The 19,414-nt window shown below is 39.3% G+C and overlaps 1 protein-coding gene across 3 annotated transcripts; it reads right to left on the reverse strand.

Annotated features, from left to right (window-relative positions):
• Window positions 1-1,715: 1,715 nt before the first annotated feature.
• Window positions 1,716-18,259, reverse strand: COMT (catechol-O-methyltransferase). Of its 3 annotated transcripts, XM_062504192.1 has the most exons (7): window positions 18,081-18,259; window positions 16,684-16,736; window positions 12,060-12,097; window positions 8,747-9,029; window positions 6,777-6,970; window positions 5,424-5,555; window positions 1,716-2,985 (listed from the first exon to the last, which is right to left on the reverse strand). In XM_062504192.1, the coding sequence occupies exons 4-7, from the start codon at window positions 9,027-9,029 to the stop codon at window positions 2,806-2,808; spliced, it is 789 nt and encodes a 262-aa protein (XP_062360176.1). In that variant the 5' UTR covers window positions 12,060-12,097; window positions 16,684-16,736; window positions 18,081-18,259; the 3' UTR covers window positions 1,716-2,805. The 3 variants fall into 3 exon arrangements, with proteins under 3 accessions (XP_062360176.1, XP_062360175.1, XP_062360174.1); XM_062504191.1 differs by lacking the exon at window positions 12,060-12,097; XM_062504190.1 differs by lacking the exons at window positions 12,060-12,097; window positions 16,684-16,736.
• Between the last annotated feature and the right edge of the window lie 1,155 nt (window positions 18,260-19,414).

Consider the following 19,414-nt stretch of genomic DNA (forward strand, 5'->3'; position numbering starts at 1 on the left):
AAGAGGCTCTGGAGAATAGATGTAAATTACCAGTATTCAGTGATATCACCCATTTCTGACACGAGCTGTGAGAATTTGCAGAGCTATGTGTTGTTCAGGGGAGTTCTTCCCCTTGGGAACTTTCTATCAGAGGTACACTCTGATGGGCACTCCTTAAGCACATGCTCCACATGCACCATTCCATACGCAGTTTGTGCAAGAACAGGTTGTGTGCTCTAACTGTAATAGGCTGGTGTTGCAGTAACACTCAGTAGTTTTTTAGAACGTTTGAATTAGAAGATCCACTGCCTGCCTTTTGCTTCTCCCAAAATTCAAAGTGTGACTTCATTTTGAAAAGTGCTTCTTCTCCCCGGGAGATTTATGTGTCAGTGACTCCAGATCGTATTTGCTCAACTGACCAAAAGCCTTTTTTCTAATTGTCAGTCATGCAGACTGAGTCAGGCTTTTTTCTTTGCATCCCTTGCCACCAATAATTAAGAGCATTTCAAAAATGTAGTGAAGTGGAAAAATTTGTCTTACATATGGAATTATGCAAATATTCTCATAGTACACACATTGTGTTTATTTTTACAATTTGCCATGTAGGAGATGCTTTCTAATGAATTAAAATACCTTTTTATACTAAAAGGTGGCTGTTATATTTGCCACATCTATTACAAATACATTATTCACTACTGCATTTTTTGAAATATCCACTCTACAGGTTCCCCTCTTTCCTAATCTTCTTGACAGTCTCTTCAACAGTAATTTTGGCCATTATCGAGCAGTAGGATTGCATTTTTCTGATCCTCTCTTGTAAAGTGCAGGGGAGTCTACCTGTTTACTCTTACTCATCCTCCTGAGACTGCTTTGCTCATCAGCCTGTGTGATGTTCCCTGATGTGACAGGAGTGTCTGTTGGGTTGCAGAGGTGTTCAGGGCTAGCAAGCAAGGATTCTTGGGAGTCAAGGCTGTAGATGTACAGACAAATTTTCTGGTCCACCGTATGTATCCAGATTTTCCAGTTTTTTCTAGAAACGTCTATATGCTAGTAAATGTGCTTGAAGATTATTTTGCATTGCAAATTTTGCAGAGATCGTTTCCAACCACGTGAAGGACTTTGGTTCAATGACTTGGAGTTGAGCTGAATATCAAGAGGATGTGCTGCTGAGCAATGTTACAGAACTAATCACTGTCTTAGAGTACAAGATGGAGGTGTTAGAAGTCGGTGTTGGTGCTACACAGAACAGCACAACAGAGTCACCTGAGGCTGCTTCTGCATAATCTAACCCAGTGCAGGAAATCTTGTGTCTTTCTTGATAGGACAGAGTTAACTTGTCAGGCAAACTCTGATAGTGTTGCCTTCTCCTATCCCTGTGAAATGCACACTTTACAAGCTGGCTGGATCACCATGGTTTGTTTGGACCATTTCTAAACTGACTCTGTCACCTTAGCCTGTTCTAGTTTTCTTTTGGTGATCCTCTGCTTCTTACTGGTGTCCTGGAGGTGGATTTTCTGCAGCACACCAGGGGAGGGACCACTGCGTTAAAGTGGGCTATACAAGGAAGAAACTCGTAACAGGCTGGAAAGAATTCATACTGGGAAAGACAAAAATTGTTATCCTTGATTTTCACCTGGATTTTCAACTGTTGGATCTTTCTGTGGCTGTCTTAAGTCTGGAAGCCTCATGTGCAGTACAGAATTCACTAGAAAAAAATGAAAGTCATGCCCCTGCTCTGTTGTTTTTTATTTTTTATTTATAAATGTGACTGTTGCTGCCTTATATAATCACAGCAGGACATGCTAGGAAATGCCACCAGATTTCTGCATCATTCAGATAAGTTAAGAGACTTTGTGTTTGGCTTTGAATCCTCAATGACAACCCACACTATTCACATGGTGTAACAGCACTGAGGTTAACCAAGGCATGCAGGGCCCACCTGCTAAAACCCATTCTCTCTGGACTTTATTTCTGTACAGCATCTTAAACATACCCAGCACTTCAGAGTAAGCAGCTTGCCCTGCCCCTAAAAAGCACGTACTATGTATGTACAGTAACAATGATGGGATAAACAGCATTTTCTCAAGGTTAAGTATTGCGTAGTTCTATATTCTTTCAGCAAGAGTCTGCTCCTTTTGTTACCTGTTGCTGTGTTTATTTTAATCTGTTTACTACTTTGGTTTTCCCTGCCTCTGCATGGGCAGATTAATAATTTTATTTGTTTTGTGCTCTCAAAATTCTGTTTTGTTTTTCTCATCACTGCATGAGTCTGTCTTCTTTCAGTGTGTGCTCTTTTCTCTCACATAGAGATAATTAACTTTTGCAGTAAATGTGCAAAGAAGTATCTGATCTCACAATAGGAGCCTTCACTGTATCAAGAGGCATGCTAGCAATTTAGCAAAAATAGAGCACATGAAATGGTCTTTTCTTGCAACATGGATTTTTTTTCCATTCTTGTTAATGATTAACGAGTTTAGCTGGGGGACACAAGTCTTCAAAAGTTGTAATGTATTTCTCCACCCTAAGCCCAACCTGGGGTTGCTCAGGTTGAGCTCACAATAGCAGACTGTTCTTTGTTTGATGGTGTGTTGGTCAAGGCAAGGCAATGTGCATCACCTTGGGTTTGCCAAGTTAATGTGGAACAATGTCACAGACCTGACTTACTACATACTTTGGTTTCTACCTCACCTAAAAAGATCACTAGGGCTTATTGAATTGCAGGCTCCAAAATAAAAAAAAATAATAATAATTAAGAAACCTAAAAAGCATGGACAAATTAACCTCTGCAGTTACATCATTTGAAACAGAAGTTGATTATTAATGACTCTATCCCAAAAACACAGCCTTCTCCATAGCATCTTCCACTTGCATATATTCCAGATGAGATGGGTAGTTAGTGCACTGGAAATGGGGGCTCTTGCGGACATAGTTAAGAAAATCTGGAGCTCCTGGGAAAATTACATTGTCAGCCAGAAGAACTGAGCCCTTCCTCAGCAAGTTGCATTCCTAGAAAGAAGAGAAATGGCTTCACAGTGGCTGTTAAGCAGACATTGGCTTGAATGTAATGTACTTTCATGTTAACCAGGTATACTCAAGTGCCTGCACACAAAAATCCATTGTGGTACAGGTCTGGAAGGTTGAACAGACACAGGAGAAGCTGAGTAACTCTAGGATCCTTTGTGGTCCCACTTGCTGATTTTTTCTGTTTATTAGCAGAACATTAGAGATGCTGATTCTGAAATAACAAATCAAGTGGAACTGTGTGGTTTGCTCCTCAGCTTGTTTCCAGCTATATCTACATGATCAGTAAGGTGGCTTTGTTTTGGCTGTCATGCCTCATGTTTAAAACTTTTTTCACATGGCATTAAACCGTTGTAGTAGCTCTTTATGTCACCTGAGAGTAGCATGTACTGCTTTGGCCAGTCTCAGTCCAACTCCAAAATCGCTAAAAGAATGAAAGATTTTCTGTGCTTGTTTTCCTTTCATCTTAAACAACTTCCTACCATTTTGTTTGGGATCTGGACATGAAGCGAGGTTTCTGTACAATGAAGATCCCTCTGACAGATTTCCACAAGACATAACTAACTTGCAATAGTCACTTCTAGTGCAATGTTTATCCTCAGTAAACCTACAAGCCTAATTTTACTGGTATATTTTGTCTAGAAGTTGCTTATCTGGGCTTAGCAGCTGTTTTAAAATAAAGTCTGTAGTTAAATCAGCTTGGTTGTTATCCTGTGGTTACAGGCAGTAGCTGTAGCCAAAACATGGGGTGTTTTTTGTCACTCCCAGTTCTGTTGATGAGTGTCCTGCAGAAGCCATTGAGCTTACTGCTCTTGCCTCTGGGGACTGAACACCAGTCAGCACAGTAGAACTGATTTTAGAGCCGTGTCAAATACCCTCAAGTCTGTTTCGATTGCACAGCTTACAGAAGCCTGCAAGAAACAACATACTGGATTTTCCACTGGTCATCAGGATTTCAGATGCTCTTCATGTCTGGCTTTTTTGTCTGGACCACTTCCAATATATACATATTTCATCTGAATATATTCATACTTCATATTCACTATTCATACTGCCATACCTGCCAAAAATACATTTTAGAAAGTTTGTGACATCTGAGAAAAATCTGAGGAGCTTTTCTTTGTCTTTCTCCTCTTAATTTTATGGGAGTTTTTTGTAACTTTGTATCACAGTTACATCAGACTTACCATGGAACGAAACTGTTTTTTGGCTGTGTTGTGAAGGCTAAGTTCTGATAAGGATGCACTGTGGGAAGAGCTCAGTCACCCTTACACAGGCAGTTTAAAAGAAAGCATTCTCTGAGTACAAAGTAACTGTAGGGAGGGAACATTTTCTTCAGCTACTGCTGTGTAAATTCAATACTAGCTGTTCATAACCCCAAACAGATTTCCTTTTCAAACAGCTTTCTGGACAGGGCTTAAAACTAAAAAAACACGGGGCCTGGGTCAGAAAATAGTGTTGTAGTCCTCAAGCGGGGGTCAGGAAGTATTTGTCAGGGTCTCAATTTAAGAGGCAGGCTCAAAAAAAGTGGATTTATTTGTGAAGAAAATAATTGGAAAATGGCACTTCCATAAAAACAAGCAGTTGTAGAACCTTTTATTAGCTAGAGAGTATCTGTATATGCTGTGTTGATAGGTACAGATGTTGTCAATCTTAGTTATTTAACACCTGAAAATACCTTCCTGTCCAGAAGTCCTCTGCCACTGCCTACTGCTGTTACAGCCAACTTCTTTTGTAATACCCACAGTAATAGTTAAGGCAGCTTGGGAAAAAATAAGCATAATTTTTCCACGTTTGTGACTGGACATAGAGTTGGACAGCATTTCCTTAGGAAGTGCCTGGCTAGGGCAGTCTGCACTCTTCTTAACGTTGCTTTGCAGCCAGTTAATTACGTGGAGTGTAAAGACTCCAAGACAAATCATACTTTGTGCTACCATAGCCGTGTTACCAAAATGGTATTTCATCAAGAGGCTCTGCTGGCACCATAGATCCAGGCAAAAAAAGGGGTACTGAGGAAATTGGAGAGCTGGAGCTGGGCTATGCAGGTCCCAAGTCTCACCCACTCCCAGGATCAGGATGGGCTTTGGATCAAGTGTTCTGCTTGGTGACCATGCAGGCACTCCTAGGGAGTGTAAGATGCAGGTCATGCATTCCTCCAGGTAGGATTTGTACTGCACACCTGTATGTTCAGGATACAGAATGGTTCAGCAGTATTCACTGAGCCCTGAGCTATGTAGTGTTGGCAGTTGTCCTTAACAAAAGTTTAGGATCCTGTCTTTCAAATCCTCTTTTCTTGTAAGGCTGCTATTTTGGCTGCCAGTCTTCATTTTACATCAGATGAGGTTCCTCTTAAAGAATAGAGGCCTCACAGACATGAAGGTATTTGCTACTTTACTTTTAAGACTGGAATTGTTCAAACTGACCTGAAGCAGGATGGTGTCTGGTGTGTATCTGTCTTTCCAGTGGTCCAGGAAGACAAAATCCAGAGTATCCACTTCATATTTTTTTTTCAGCTGGGGGATAATTTCCTCTGAAGGGCCTTCCAGGAGTTTTACCTGAAATACAAATCCATCTGATGAACTGTGAACCATTAAGAAAAATCACATGCTCCCAACTCATTTTAAATTGTAGCCAGACATCAGGCATCATGTATAGCTCAATGTTTTGTCAGTTGAACTATTTGGTAGGGTTAGGTCAAATGTACTTTTTTTATTTTTGACAAACCAACTCAGTTATGTTCCAGAATATGAATTTGGGTGTTTTGGATTTTGTTGGTTTTCAAATTAACAACAGAAAAAGTGACCTGTTGTTTTTGTTTTATAATGTATGTCTTTACTGGAAACATGGAAATCTCATGTTGAAAACAGTGATTTTAATTACTTTTTTCTTAGTTACATCTCAGTTGAGAATTTTAGTCCAAGGGAAGCAAAAAATGCAGAAAACAGGTTAGGTTGGAATAAAGATGGAGGCTACAGTATGTAAAATTGATATGGCCAGGAGAGGAAAAAGACAGGACAGAGGCTGTTACATCTTCCTCACAGGTTTATTAGAGTAATTGCTGTTAAACTGAAAGCAGCTGCTGCACGTGGATTTTTGTTAGGCAAGCACCATATACTGTGAGGATGAAGAAAGTGGTAAGGAAAGGTCTGGTTTATGACTCATAGCTGATCAGGAGATTAAATCAGTTTTAGATGTCACTAGTACTTCAGGTTATCTTCAAGAAGTTAAGAAACACATTAGAAGGTCTCTTCTTAGGAAGGACTTATTTACTCCAGTGTTTCTAGCTCCACTGAAGTGAGATGTCTGCTGAAAAGACAGGCACTTCTCAGACATGAATCCCCCAACCTGGGGGGTTATACACTGGAAACACCTGCATCTCAACCAGCTATAGAGAGTCAAAACACCTCTGACTGTACAAAACTTAGGTTTAGGTATGGGTACTATGACCAGCTAGATTTGGGTAAATACTTCTCATTTGAAGTCCATTGTACATAATACAACTGATTCCTGTGGGCTTTTGTAACAAACTGGACTATGGTTCAGTTTTTTTAGTCAGTCTTGACACCAATTTGAACCTTTTAGTTTATATTGAGAAACCCAGTATTGTTCTGTCTTTTGGAAAGCAACATAGTGAAATCCTGCTATGAGAGGTCAGTCACCGTAACTAAGCATGGAGCTGGTTAAATTTATAAGACCCATTTATACAAGAAAAAAAAAAAAAGCAAACAAAATCTAACCAGTTTTGCTGTAGTGGTTACAGACAAAATGGTATTTACCTTATCTTGTACTCCAGCAAACTCAATCATCTGTTTAGCTATAGCAGCAAATTCTGGGTTGAACTCCACAGTGAGCAGACGAGCCCCAGCCTTCAGTAGCCGAGAAATCCTCACTGCTGAGTAGCCACAGTACGTTCCCAGCTCCAGGGCAACTGATGGATTGACCTCTTCCACTGTCTTGTCCAGAATTTTACCTGATTACAATGGGAAAAGATTACCTTTTGACAAAATCAAACTGGTTCGTGTACAGAAGAGCAAGTTAGTGACAAGAAACTTAAAAAATCCATGTACTCAGTTGCTAAGGACATTCCAAAATTAAGAGTTGATGTCAAATTATAAACTGTATCCTTTGCAAACTGGCTTGTGATCAAGTTAATAATGGACATTTTAAGTTTTAAAGTGCAAACTTTCAACTAAAAGAAATCTTAGTTTCACAATATACACATTTCTGAGTAAGGAATTCCCTTAATTAATTTATATTCCCTGAATATAATTTATGTAATTCCCTGAGTTAACTAATTTATAGTGTTACAAGGGGGAAATGCAGTAATTTTTCCAAGAACTTACTGCAGAAACTGGCCACATTTTCAAAATATATAATTCCTGGATTTTGAGTGTTCATGTTTGTTGCTGATGTTACATGCTGTAGTCTGATATAAAATTTCTTATTCTAAATACTTATCCTTAAAGGAAAAAAGAAAAGTCTGCTTACAAAGTTGCAAAATATTTGGTTTCACTGCATGAATTTGTGGGATGGAAAACATCAGTCAATTGTTAACAGCAGAAAATGTTCCCAAAAAGAAGCAACAGTGTACTATATTCAGCCCTTCTGAAGAAAATTATTTATTTGTGAGATTTATTTGTGAGACATTTCCTCTTATTTGTATGGCTAGAAACTAGATAACTAAACTCAAAAAGTAGTGGAAGGGATTTTACACTAAGCTATGGTCATTAAGTGATATTTTTCTGGGTGTTATTTATGAGGATGATGATGATGATGAGGCATCTTAAGGCCATGTAGTCACTCCTGAAATCTCAGGGACTAAAGATGTACTAGCTTTGATGGCTCTTATCTGAGGAAAGGCCATCAGAACAAAACTAGGGTAAGATTATTAAGAATTTAATCACAAATGTTCAAAGTTTTAATTCCTACTCAGCCATGACCCACTGTTCTTCTGCCCTAAGCACCCCAGGTATGCTGAGGAGCTACTTTCAAAAACTGTACCCAAGTCAGAAGAGCATTTTTATTACAATGCTTACAGTTGTATTTCATTAGCTATGTTAATCCTAGACTAAGCAAATTTCCCCAGAAATTTCCCAGCGAGAGGTACTTTTGTTTCTAATTCATAAGGGAGCATATTAACATTTTGCCATTATAGTTTTTTGAAAAGATTGTTGCTTTCCTGCAGCTAAGAAAAAAAAGTTTTTGTTTCCATATTTTTCTTTAGGAGACATGAACAAGATGATTTATTTGCTAAATAGCAACAATGTCTGATACTGTATGACATGGATAGGATTTCTCCCTTCAACAGAAACTTCTAATTTATCCTTGCATACACAAAATTAATATAGTTAAACATAATTTTTTTTTTTCAATTTGGTATCTTATTGTTAAGGATCTGAAAGTACTAAACATAATGAATTATGCCTTAAAGGCACCCTGTATATAAAGTGAGATATAATGCAACCCTAGAATTTTCCCATCAGTTGTTCTGCTTACACACTTTAAAATGTGCACAGTGCAGAAACCCACATCTGGTGCTGTGACTTTCTGGATGTCACTGGATACCCCTCCTCAAAAACATCTGCATGAGTAGGCACCACTGTTCACAGAACTACTCTGCTGACCACAAGGCTGTGTGGGATGAGGTTTTTGCAGCAGCATCACATGGAAGTTGCCATGTGAATACGATCAGATATCCTGTACTGTGCTAGTCTTGAAGGATCTTTCAGAGCCCTGCTGCAATTACCTTTCTCATTGCCCACGTTCATGGCCCACTCTTTCTGGGAGCAGTATTTATCTATAGTGTCCACCACACTACAGGGATCTCCTCGGACTGCATTCTGCAGCACAAAATTTAAAATCCTCTCCTCTTTGCTTTGATTCATGACAAAATTGGTTACTTTCTCCCGGATTATTTCATTCCAGATAAGGGCAGCAGTGCCATTTTTCCTGATGAGCAACACAATGAGCAGCAAAATGAAAAGCAGGATGAAGACAACAAACAAAGGGACGGAAGAGCTCTCCAGCATCTGGAAGAAAAGAGAAAAACATCCCAGGGTTAAGGTGGCACAGGAGAGGGCTGTCCTATTTGTAAATATTGAGCTAAATAACCCACAACCAACTGTACTGAACAGGAACACACAGAGTTTAATAATGATTGTGTCTAAAGTAGCTGTAAAAGGCTCTGTATCACTCGGTAATGTATGGTGCTCTGTAGCAGTTCCTTTAGAAGCTAATTTTACAGGCAGTCAACAAGTAGCTTTATTTAATGCTTTGGTCCCTTTCCCCACACAGCTGCTCAGTCCTGGCTCCAAGCATGCCACTGCATGAGGAGCTTCCAGCATCAAATCTGTTCTAGCTCCAATAGGAGCTACAGCATCCTCAAAAATTTTGCCTAGGTTACCCAAGACCAATAACAAAGGGATTGTCTCATTCTAGGAGATAACAACATTCCTCCAAATCTCTTCCTACTTGTTCTTGCTTCTCTTTTTTATTTCCCCAAATATTGTCCCAGAAAAATCCTAATTTTTATGGATGGTCCACCTTCATTCTGTAGTGGCACTTAGCATATACGCATGGGGAAAATCTATCCCACCGTTTAAATTTTGAATCACCATCCAGAACACATTTTGACTTCAGAGGATGACTGAGTTTCCATGGAGATATGCTCAAGATACAGTACAACTGATTTTGTTCACCCATCCTCTTATCTTAGTTGCAGAGCAAGTATGATTTGTTTGGAGCTGTCAAAAGTCTCTTTCTTTTGCTTTTAAGCAGTCACCAATGTTAAGAGTTACCCTTAATGCTTTTCTTGCAAATCTGACCTCAGACGTTTCGTTTCAGAGCCTGCCAGCATCATTAGCCCATGAAAATCTTGCTTCTTGGACCTTCTGAATATTCTTTCCTAGCTAATAAGAGCCTGCTTCATTACTTCAACAGGATCATGAATGGATGCCAATTTTTCTTCTTTTCCTCTGTGCAGTAGTAGTTCTACTGACCAGTTCCAATTGTCCTTTCAGATGGGACTTTAGCTTTTTTTAGTTTCTCTGCATGAAAATGTTTGACATTATCTGTCAACTGAGAACTTCAATAGGGCTGTGAAAAGATCATTAGTTTAACATAAAATATCTCTCTAGCTTCACTTGACTGGTCTTTACTTGACTTTCATGGCTTAGTTGATTGTATAGTCATTGTTGGTGGAGTTGGATTACTGACACAGGTGAGAGAGAATTATTCTGAACTCCAATGAATGGATGGACCCCAGAACACACCTCCTGAGGCCAGCAGGTCTCTTAACCTTCCTTCCTCTGGACACCTGAAACTGTGACCCTGCACACCCAGGACTCACTTGGTGGCTACAGTCAGGTTCCTCTAGGACTGAAGACTGCTGGCATTCAGTTACTGCAGACCACTACCAGACATAATCCTCTGGTTGCAATGGATGATACTTTGGCAGTCTCTGAGCAGACCTTGCCACAGGCTGTTGCTTCAGCACTATGAGATCCTGCCAGCATGTTTGAGGCTGCCTTTCAAAGATCTGTCAGACAGCAGGAGAGGATGGGAGCAGCAGGATGAAATAGGCAGTGTATTTTTGAAGGAACAGCTTTCCTCCTTTATTTCTTAGCATTGATACAAGACCATTTAATGAGATTTCTCAAAACAGGGAGAGATAACTTCTGAACTCAGCCTCGCTCCCTGTCCTGCAGGAATGCTGAGACTTCTTTTTCAGACTGACTGAATCAAATACTGAGAGGGATCCATTTTTTACAGTGCCTCAGATTTTTGCACTTGAATCCCATGTGAATGCTACCACATGTAAGAGGTACCACACGTAAGAGCAGAGCCACCTGCCTCCCCAGATGTTGCTCTCAGGTAGAAATAACCTACAGAGTACATGCTGATTTTTCCATTCCTAGATGAGTTCACTTATTTTTGAGGTATCAAGGAATGTTTTTTGACTACTGGGTTTTATTAATATTTCTGTATAACATCCCAGCACCTTCATAAACTGGCAGTATGGGTTGTTCTTAGCAGAACTCTTTCAGGAGGCAATTATCCTAAAAACCACTTTTCAGAGAAGGTGCCTTCTAAAAAGAGAGAAACTGACATAACTTCGTTTTCTTTTCATTTTTTTAACACAGTTTTTTTTTTCAAAGTTTGTCCCTCTTAATTTCTGTCTTCTTAGGTGTGAAAATAAATTTAGTGATAGCAGTAGACTGTAAAGGCAGTCTACCACAAGCAAGAGGCACTGGTGATGGTCATGCACCCAGAGGGAAAAAAGATCTGTACCAAAATAAGCAATTGCTTCCATATTCTTAGCTGGAAAATATTTGATATGAAAATTAAGTGTGTAATTCAACCAATTTAAAACTACCACTACCTAGGAGACAGTCATGTTATGACAGCTTTAGAAAATGCAACAGTAATTTTAACTTTAATGTGGATTCATGAGATTCATTAAGTATGCAATAAAACTGAACTTGCATACAGTCAAGTTTCCCATAACCACTTATTACAAGGCAGCCACTCGTATTATTTAATGCTTATACTGAGGTTCCAAATACACAGGTTAGCACTGCAACCTCTTCTGTGCTTTAGAAACACCGTAATAAAGGGAGCCTTCTCTTTGAAAGCTAAAATTTGAAGTGGGAAAATAGCAGGCAAATGAAAAATTCAGCAAAGGAATAAACAGAAAACTGGAGGGACAACATTATGGGAAAGAATAAATAACATGTATCAGTACATCTGTTTTTCAGAAGACAGAGTTTAAAAGAAAACATATTAAAATTTCATGCCCAAACCTGTCAAACTGCTGATGAGTCTTTCTAAAGCACTGAGTTATTTTCTTATGCATCTCATCTTACTCATTTTGGCAGGTTTCATAAGACCAAATCATAACTTGATAAATGCAGCTCAGCAGTTTTCCCCTGATGCACACCAGAATCAAACAATCAGCATTTGAATGGGAGTACCTCTGTTTCAGCTTACAGAGATTTAAAAAGACATTTTCAAAGAGAGAAGCAGACACAAAATGTGGGAGATCTGCTGCCCCAACTTACCTGCCTGTAGAGATGAAACACCTAAGTCATTCCAATGGCTATGAAAGAAACATCAAGAGACTAGCTCAGGGATCTGCTGTTATGCCAATAGATTATAAATTAGGGGATTCAGTATCCCTTTACTATCATATGTTCTTCAGTTTTTCTAAAATCATAAAAGTGCCCATGTGATGGAGCCCAAACCAATACATCCTGTTCTTTATTCTCATGCAGCTGACTCCAGCCATTTCACCAAAAAGGTACATTAAGGATCTTTCAGTAATGCTATTTATCAATCCTTGTGGTACATTTTTCTAACCTCTGCTGAAAAACAATTAGTCTTAGAATTCCCTGATGTGAAAAATGAAGATTATAACAATTGGTAACATCAATTTTTAAGTAAGTCCGAGTAACCAGATTGAAGTGAGATATTTTTCAGTGTTTCATAAAAACTACAAAGTTTTCATAACACTGTTAGAGGAAGGTGTATGGAAATGTGACCTAAACTATTGATTGCAACTGTTTCTCTGATTCCAAACCAACATCCCTCTGCTAAAAACTGATGTTTATTGAGAAGAAAAATAAGCATGTGAAAGTAAGCATCTTTAAAAGGTCTAAGTTTTAACAAAAGCATATACCCCAGTGAGATTCACACTCAGTGGATTAAAGAAGTATCAAATTTGACTATTTAACTTTTCTGAATCTTAGTTCACTACATTATGAGTAATTAACAAGATGTAATTTCCTAGAGATGCGAAAATAAGAGATGACAGATATTGAAATACTTGTGAGGTGGAAAAATGCTGGATAGAACATTTTTCTAATCAAGGTGATCCTTCTAAGCCTAATTACAGAGCCTCTCATTACAGTTTTAGCTTGGATAAACTGATAACTGCTTTGCTTTCTACTGAAAATTAACTCCTAAACATTATCAGAAAAATCCCACCCTTCTGTACAAAGACAGCACATATATTAATTAGGTTGCTGTTCTCCAGGGCTGGAATGAGAATAAATTTGTGACCCTGAGCCAGGGGACTTAGCTGTGAGTCCCATTTTGGCAATATTTTTCTGATCTGGCCTTGGATGAGCTGTCTTATCTTCCTCTGTGTTGCCACAAGAGTTAAAGTTACTGCTATGTGTGTAAACTTTCAAAGCATTGTAAAGCTGAATTAATCTTTTTCAGGAAGGTCCCCGCTATGAATGTATGGGTAACACCTGAGGAAAGGCAAAGTAGTTTTGTCTGCACAGCAAATGCCTATGTGACATTATTATTCTTGAGTTTATGAACAACTGGGAAAATGTGGAGACAAGCAGTGCTTCAAACGCTTTCCTAAAGGGCTTTCAGCCAGCTGACAATTCAGGCCTTTGAGGAAAGATGGTACATCCAGTCTTGCTATAATTTTTCATGCATTTAATCTAACTGCCAAGTACTGGTTGGTTGTTTAAGAGTTCATTACAAGTCTCCACGCATCCAGACAGTACTTTAGCATTCTGGTGCTAAAGGGTTTAGAATCTAATTTTGACTTTATTAACTCACATAACCTGGTGAATAGGGAGCACTTGATAAGTTTATATCATTCAACCTTTTTCAGCTTCTGCTGAAATTATGCCTTTAGACACTGATGCACTGAAGGATGCAGAGGATTTGCACACTACTAAGGATATATGAGCTGTTTATGAGGCATTGTGGAAACAATGCCGAAGAATCATCACATTTTTACACATATTTTAACAATGTCCTGCATTAGGCCAGAGGACATCTGTGCTGTGCTGGGACTGGAGTTTCTGACTCTTAGTCTTATGCTGTCTTGAATGAGGCAATCTCTCTTTTGTGGCATTTTGTTTTTCTTGATGTTTTCCCAGAGCAAGAAAGGCAGAGTACTTTGGTCAGAATGTCTAAACTAACTTCTGCCAAACATATTGTATCCTGTTGCTGCAGGCAACACAATTCAACAGCTTTGTAATTTAGTACATTTAAAGGTCAAAAATATATTTTTACCTTCTATTCTTTCATTACTGTTTATGTACTTTCAAGTGAGTGCAACTGTTCTGTGAAGAATAATAATCATCATCATATTGCCAAATGTGAATAACTTGTATTTCAGTGGAAACTTAGTCTGGGAGTTTGACATTCAGATTTTCCACTGACATCATGAAAACAATCTGAACAGACTTTGTATAATCTCCTATTATTTCTTGCCTGAAATCTAGATTTTCCTCTCAGATTTTTTTAAAATTACTATAATTTAGCTTCACTGCCATGACTACAAAAATGTCTGTCTTCTATAAATGCAAAGTCCTGATGATTATTTTCTGCCCCCCGTAGCCTTTTGTCTGGTCTTCTTCCCTCTTCTCAGTTTGAAAGAAAACAAATACAAGTTTCTTCTTACTGAATGAAAAGAAAAGAACAGAGAAGTGCCTATTGCCTACTTGGGAGCCCCATCAAATAAGCTTCATAAGGGTGTTTAAATCCATTCTCCCTACATAGATTTCAATTAGGATAATTGCTACCTACTTAAAACTCCCTTCCCAGTAGCCATTCTCGAGATGGTATTGAGTGCTATTACCCAAAGCAGAAGGTTTATATAATGCTTATGTGCCCCATAAAGAAGTGCAGTGTTTAGAATGAGCTGGCCACACAGAGAGGCCTCATCTCCATCCAACAAGCAGGTCCATGGGAATTTGTAGCAACCTAATCCAGCCTGACCTAGTGAACACACTGCATGATTAAAGCCAGAGTTTGGGGTGAGAGAATTCTTTAAGGATAAGAAATTTGCTTTACCAGGCCTTAAGCAAAGACAGCTTTTCAGGAATAAGACCTTTTCAGGTACCCCTGTGAAGAGCTTGTTTCTGACTGTCATTCCTACTGGAGCACTCCAGATGTGTTTGTATCAGTGTTTAAGACCAGTGGTTAGCGTGGCTCAGCAGAACTGTACAAATCCTACCAGGGAGGCAGTGGACTGACAGAAGTAGAAAGTGCCCTGCCCTGACAGCACACTAGAAGCTGGTCTGTGAAAAGTTTTCTAAACTGAGATTTTCATATTAACCAGGAGGTAATTGAATGATTATGCCCCATAGGGAGGTAGGAAGAAAGGGCTGGAAGAGGAAAAACCAAAATGACTAATTATCCTCAGGACAGACCTACTTCACAGTCTCTTCCTTATATCACAGGCTGAATCCTTAGTGTCCCAAATCCCCACTTCATGCTCCTGCCCTGCTTCCAAGGCTACCAGCTAATCTACTGTAAATCTGTCTCTCTCCCAGCACAGCTTTCTGCTGTCCACAGGCTGCTCTTCAGGCTGGGGGGAGTGCACAACTGAAACCCGGTAGTGAGGACACCCACTGAGGGATCTGAAGGATTAGGGAGGAAATCTCTGCTGAAATGATGACTTATTTCTATGAAAATTAACAACTCTAACACACCAGGCAAGGTGGGATTCACCACAGCACAGCAGGGAACCAAACACTGTGTGGGAAGAGGGAGCCTGAGATAGAGCAGGGTAGGGATTGTTTTCAAATCCTGAGTGAAAGGTCTCCTCAGAAAAGTGCCTGGAGTGGGCATAGAGGGTCTCTGGCTAGAAATTGCTTTCTGAGAGAGCTTTAGAATGGCCTCACACATTAAGATCTGTTTTCAAGGACTGCTGCCAAAACTAAGTTTTTTCAGAAAATTCCCAGTCACTTTTAATTCCAGTGATCCTGAAGGAATGCTGAAAGACAACAGTATGAGACTGGCAGATGTAAACTGGGTACCAGACTGCTGAGAAATATTGCTAAACTTGGGTGGCAAGTAAGTTGCTTACACTGTTAATGTGATCAAACTCTTTTTTCGTCAATGCAAACTAAAGCTGTAAATCAGGAAGATTTTCTTTTGTATTTCAATACTTCAAGGCTGTGCAAATGCATGTGATTCTGAACCTGTGGGCTTTGTTGGAGAAGTCCATGACTGAGTAAGTAGAAGTGCAGAGACAAAGTAAAGGTTGTTTAAGGTTGTTTACAGACTTCATCAGTATGACGTGGATGACAGTGTTGGTAAATATGAGTTTGTTTGTAAAGGACAGATAGTAGAAAATATACATTATGGGCATCAGAAGGATACTCTATAAGCACCAACAGGGCTAGCAAAGGTACTAAAATACAAAAGTACATTTTGTAAAATACAAGAGTAAAAGTACTTGCTTCTTGTTTCTTCTTCAGAGATATTTTACAGTGGCAGAACTCCCTCTTGAGAATGAAAACCTCCATAAAATACATCTGCAGCAAAACACTTATAAAAGCAGCTATTCAGCCAAATGTGACTGAACTGAAGCTTGACTTGCATTCAGTTTTTTCTTGAATACAAATGAATACCAAATTCCAGCATACTTATAGCCATAAATTAAATTTTCAGTTTAGTCAGGGTTATCTCATCTCACTTCTTTCAGCTGTCAAGATTTACAATACGGTACAAATGCATTACACACAAATATGTCCTACTCTTTCCCTGTGAAAGCTGTTGCTGCCCACGGACTGGCTTCTTGACAATGAGTGCCAGTCAGAATGTGGAAAACACCACTTCTTTCAATAAGCACCACTGTTTAAAATAGTGACATTATCTAAAATAACACATCATGTCAAGCCTGACAAATAAGAAAACATAAATATGTACCTTTCTTAGTATAGCAGAAGCTGTTCCCTCCGATCTTTTCCTGTGCTGCTTTCCTGTGGATTTTACAGAATAAGAGTCCAAGAGCCTGCAGTATTCAGTCACATTCGATCACATCACAGGAACAGCTTATCAGTTCTGTTACACAGAGTCTAAAAGGAGCGGTGTCCTTTTCCCCAACTCCTCCTTTCACAGATTCTGCACTCCTTAAAGGTGCTCGGTGCTCTAATAACCGTAGAGAAAGCTATTCATCTGTCCCCTAACGACAGTGCTCTTGTTACTTAGTTACAGCACAGTGAATGCTGACAAAGTCAGGTATGAGCCAAATCTGTGCTCAGTGTAAATGAAATGTGTTCAATCAAGCAACTTCAGGAATGAATTTGGCCCAAGGGATTTAATTCTTTCTTCAGCTCAGACGTGGCATGCTACAGCCAGAGCTGAATTGGTAGGAGGAAGACCTAGGCGTGTGGGTTAAATATAGAGTGCTGCTGAAGGCAGGCGAGGTATGTATAACAAATGGCTAAATAGCAACTACAGGAGGAGCTGCAATCAATACATTATAAATAGCACATTTGAATTTCTGTGGCTCCTAGCTGGAAAAACATTCTGCTACAAACAGCCCCAAGATAAAAGAGGTGGCTTATTCTAACAAACCTTCTTCTCAGATTGTTTGTCTATACTGTTTCCTTCGAGGTGGGAACAGTATAATCCAGCTGCAATTAAATTGCACCATCGAAGAAAATCAGAAGAAAAACAGAAAACCCAAACACAATATGGTAATAGTTCTCTCCTGTATTCTCACTGCAAAAATCAGACCTAGTCAGCAAGTGTTTGAAGTTCAAGCCTAGAAACTTTTTAAAGGCTTAAAGAATGTCTTTGTACCAAATGTGGCAGAAAAAGGAGTTGAAGTTCTGAGAAGTTCAGGCTTTGTCAAGTGGTAGGGGAGGTCCTTGAAAGAATTAGGGACCACCTGAGAGCATGACAAGAGAAAATGAAATAATTTTAAGAAGATTAATTAAATAAAGAATTGTGGGGGAAAATAGGTGAGTAATGATTGAAGTGTTTCTAGTAGCTCTAAACCAAAACATAACTAAGACCCTGCAATACAACACAGTCCCCAATGTCAATACAGAAGAATTTTGAACTATCCCTTCCATGTATAACAAAGCTTTAGCTCTACAAATATTTTCTTATAATCCAGACATCAAGCACAATGAAGAATGAAGTAAGCAATACTGCAGTCCAGCTTCACTGACAGTAATTTCCTGTCTGGTCAAAAGCTGGTTGTGTCTGCACGATCCCTGATGCCTCCCACAATTCAAATTAGCAGAGAATTTTTTTTTACTGCTGGACTGTGGAGAAAAGAGTTTAAAACAGTAAAACTTACTCAAAGCACTGACCTTGTGTAAGTATACAGCTGCTCTTTGGAGAAGTCCTTGCAATTAACTGCAGCTAGTTGTGGGTGGTGTCAGCCCAGTTTCTGCTTAGCAGCATAATTTAGTGCCAAGACTTCCCAGATTGAGCAACATCCCATGACAACACTTCTAAAAGTCTTCTAACTTGGAGCTGAATTATATTCTTCAGGCTCAAGCATGGGAGGAGCAAACTTGCTTCTGCCTGCCCACAGCTGATTACTTGTGTGATAAAAGCTATGCCTGCAAGTAACCCTTGCTGTTGTCTACATATTTCATTACATAAGTAAAAATGGTAAATGGCAATAACTGCAAATTAGATAAAGCTGGAGGTTCAGTTGGTTAAGCCACCCAAATTGTGCGATAATGTCCATAAATTGCTTCTAAGTTAATAGAAAGTTGAAATCTTGTAATATGTTATGGGGTATTTTCTTCCCCAAGAGAAGTTTCTTTGGTAGCCTGACAGACATTGGTTTATGCCTCTCTTTAATTTACCTGTTAGCCCAACACATGGTCTATATAAGTATGGATATTTTCGCAAGTTTTTACTAATGTACTAACAATGCTACAAACTCCACAGTGCATAAATTTATATATTACCCTTATGACTTATCATTGTCTAGACAGTAAAAATCTGCCCTGATATTAATACATCCAAGTTAGAGAACTGCAGAGAGATACAAATGTATTGGTGTAACACAATTTTTATGTAGGGCCAAGATCTTAAAAGACAGGTTTGGTACTTCAGAATATCTATCAGGTACTGGATTCACAGGGCACATCTATGGGAAGGTGTAGAACCAGGATGTATTAGCCTGGGAGCAACATCACATGAATGGCAGCAGCTCAGGATAACTGGCTGGTTCAGGCTGACTCACCCTGACAGTCGCCACTTCAGCTCTGATCTGGCTGCAGAAACTTGAGCAGACTTGCTCATGGACAGAGCCCCCAGCTGCAATCACATGATGCAGCGTGGCGGGGCCATTCCCACTTGCTGTGCATAGCACGGAGCTAGAGCTTTCCCCAATAAATCCATGCCTGGCATAACAACAAATGGCATTCCCTTCTTCTAATAATCCCGGACAAAGACTGGTTTTTAAAAGCCGAAACAAAGGGAGACAGGAGAGCTAGCACATTATCATAAACCCCACAGATCATGTGAAACACTGAGTGGAAGAAAATTCTTTTGAGCTTGCATTTTCAGAATAGCAGGAGGGATTTTCTTTTATGGGAATTTGCTGTTTTCCACAGTCAAATTAGTCTCTCTTGCTGAGAAACACGAAAAAGAGGAATTTTGAGGAAAGAAAGCACCACTCATGTCT

Source organism: Cinclus cinclus, chromosome 17 (assembly GCF_963662255.1).
Source record: "Cinclus cinclus chromosome 17, bCinCin1.1, whole genome shotgun sequence".
NCBI classification, from domain to species: domain Eukaryota; kingdom Metazoa; phylum Chordata; class Aves; order Passeriformes; family Cinclidae; genus Cinclus; species Cinclus cinclus.